This window comes from Kazachstania africana, chromosome 2 (genome assembly GCF_000304475.1).
Source record: "Kazachstania africana CBS 2517 chromosome 2, complete genome".
In the NCBI taxonomy this organism is placed as follows: domain Eukaryota; kingdom Fungi; phylum Ascomycota; class Saccharomycetes; order Saccharomycetales; family Saccharomycetaceae; genus Kazachstania; species Kazachstania africana.
The window spans coordinates 16,268-19,717 of NC_018941.1; the positions used below are offsets into that span (position 1 = coordinate 16,268).

The window sequence follows — 3,450 nt, forward strand, 5'->3', positions numbered from 1 at the left end:
TTCAAAATCACTTAAACACATTAGCCATAGTATCCTTGAAGAAAGACGTTTCTATAGCAATTGAGTAGTTTTCACTATGGTGCCTATCTACATTTACACTACCGAAGCTTACGTGATTGTCAAAACAATTAGCATAACATGAACGACTGAATATAGCATTGCTCAAGACTTTGGTCTGCTTAAAGAAAGAAAGGTGATAAATGCTTGGCTCCCTAGGGCATTCCAGAGTTAATTTTTTTCAATGGCCTGCCACACTGTTAAACATCCATAACAAAATTATCTATTTAAGTACAGTGAGGTAAAAAAAAATTTATTACAAAACTATAGCTAATATATCATAGCATAACTTACAAGCCGTCACATTCGCTGTCTATGCCTCCGTAAGCTTGAACATATCCTTCTCCGACAATTATTGAATTATCCCCAGCTGTAGAACTAGCTCCCATTGCGAGACAAAACTTACTTTCAACTGCATAGCATTCTGGACTGTTCGTACATGATTGAACTTGCGAGGTTATCCAACCACCAAGAATTGGCCCAAATTCATCCACCTGTTCTCTTTCATCAAGCATCCATAAATTCGAAGCGACAACATTGAATCCGTAAGTATTAAACGAGACCCATTCTCCATTATCTCTCTTATTGAACGTGGTAGCATTGGATATGTGGTCTGATAAAGCTGCTGCTGCGGATGCCACACTATCGGGACGAGCATATACAGTGGTATTGAAATCGCCTCTATCAAATGTCCATGTAACGAAGTAATCACCTTCCTCGCGCTTTGAGATTTGATTTCCAGAACCAGTTTGTGCTTGTGCCAGAAAAGTGACATTAGCGGTGTGTTCCCCGAGATATTTAGAGATTATGTCGTAGTAGTCAGAAGTAACAAGCTGGCCACCAAAAAAGGTCATGTTGAGTTTAGGAATATCAAAACTAACAATGTCATTTCTTTTTCCCACTTCGGCTGAACCTTTGTACCACTCCCATTCATTGTTTTCAGCATATAATTGAAGACCAGCAGCTAGAGCAGATGCCATAGCACCTACCGCTATAATCCCGACGCATGCCTCAAAAGCAGTAACCACAAAACCTGTAACAGCTACAATAGCACTAGTTGTACAAATTTTGCCTTCTAAATTTTCTGCGCTGTTTATTGCCGGTTACCTTGCTTTATTTAGTAATAGTTAATAATCGAGATACGCTAATAGCGTACTATAAGAATTCAACAATATTAGAAAAAAAACTTCTTATGAGGAATCGAGATAACAGATCTGATCGAAGCTCCTGTACAATCACTGGTACTGGCAAACATTTTCAGCAGGGAATTATCTGTCACTGGAGAAGACGCGACAAACTTTTGTCCTCAATATTCATTCACATAAGGGAATTGAAAAGAACAATATATCACTTCATGAGACCCTCACCTCTCTTGTTCCCGAGATAATTTCAGGAATTTCTTACATTGAATCCATTTCTCCTTCAAATACCCAACTCTCCTGCTTACGATTATTAACATTTATGTCAACCGGAAATGAAATTTTGACTACTTCTCTCTCCGTTTTAAGAAATATTAATCAATTAATCAATAGATATTCCACAAATGATGGATATAACGAATTTTTTCAGTTACTATTACTATTACCACTACTCTTCATCTTTAGATACTCACCTTTTTCGAACCTCCTAAACACCCACATTGTAGCTCAATCTATATAAATCACTCACGCAAATAACAAAATATCCATTCACATTTCAATACCCTCAATATTCATATAGAGACCGTCATTTCTTCTACCTTCACTTTGAAACCTCGCACAATCGTTTCCGTGGTAACTCCCCAGACAAATTCGCTTCCGGATAGGGGAAATCACATCTTCCTTCTACGCGATAGAGAAAAATGGTTTATATTTGATCTTTTCTTCCGAAAAACAGCGCTCACCGAAACTAATAAAGATATCTTCTAACCTTTATATATAGCTAAGATACATGTATTCATCCAAACTCTACTCACCTTTCTTAGACCATCTCCACGCATCATCTTCACAATAACGGTTACTTAGACATCTCACAGGTGCCTTCTGTATCCTTTTCTTCGTCTCTCTCCTATTGACTATTCATCCGCGCAAACTTATTTTTAGAAATCTCCGCGCGATCTTGACAAATCAAAGCTCAAATTTCATCTGCTCTGTGAGATTGTGCTTGTCAGCGCTTCCCTGGGTTACCTTCTTACACAAGGAGACGAAAAAAGATCATGTTGAAATAACATCTCTCCCAGGTACAACTAAAGTCAAAGACTATAACTACACCTATCATATTTCATCTCATTGAATATATCCACAATCCACTAAGATATGACATCCTTCCATTCATCATCTATTTCACTTTCTCATTTCCCACACACCTCTCGAGTGGTCATATCATCTATCTACCTATTTAATCTCTCTACTTGTCATTTTGTTTACAGACATAGCCTCTATACTCACACATACCACATCTCTATGAACTTTCTTAACTATTCAAATCAATCAACTACGCCTATCATAAACCGAGACGATATGAACTTTACTTAATTTACAAATTCAATACTCTGATGAACTCAAATATCATTCCTAACTGCCTCTGACACTTCCGCAACTAACTATTCCATAAGCGACATCGTCAACCATGTAAATTCACTAATCATTATTCATACTTCCTACTCTCACCAAGGTCTCCCTACCAAATGATCAATAACCAAAAGATCGACAACACAGCTTCACAACATGCTCCATTCATTTGGGAACCTTGAGTTCAATTTAATGAGAATGATAAAGAGAGTCATTTACCAAATATCAGTCTATAACATCGTTTATGAAACACTTCATTGACCTATTTTCTTGTCATCTTTCATCTTTCTGGAATCTCTCAACTAATTTTTCTTATCAACTATGACATCCCTGTTTAAATTTCTGCACCAATTTTACCCATCTTTAGATTGATTTAATATTTGTGACACAACTTTGAACGGACCAGCCATGAACTCAGATCATTGTAACTATAATACAATAAATGTTCCAGAACCTCACGCTGCCATTCCTTAATCACCTGTTAAGTAACTCAGGTTAATTCAACTGGATATAATAAGAGATCAATACCATACATAACACAAGGAGACATCTTTTAATGTATTCATTTTATTCAACTAAAAGAACAATAGATTAACCCTATTCACAGCCAACATTTCTATTCTATTTACTTTCTTTCCATCACAGAATCGCTTCCAATGTCAATATAATGCTTCAACATATCATTTTCTGACACAACACTAGGATCATTCCAAATGAATCTGCGGCTTTATCCCATTGACAGCAATGAATTGAATACACCATCTCATTTCATATTCATTGTAATCCATTAATTCACCATTTACTTGGAATTACTTATCCTAATCCTTAATTACCATGAAACATA

The 3,450-nt window shown here is 36.4% G+C and overlaps 1 protein-coding gene across 1 annotated transcript; it reads right to left on the minus strand.

The window, feature by feature from the left end:
- Positions 1-347: 347 nt before the first annotated feature.
- On the minus strand, positions 348-1,037 carry KAFR0B00117 (uncharacterized protein; the record flags this gene model as incomplete). Its single annotated transcript, XM_003955398.1, has 1 exon — positions 348-1,037. One exon carries the CDS (start codon positions 1,035-1,037, stop codon positions 348-350), a length of 690 nt encoding a protein of 229 aa, XP_003955447.1.
- Positions 1,038-3,450: the final 2,413 nt, after the last annotated feature.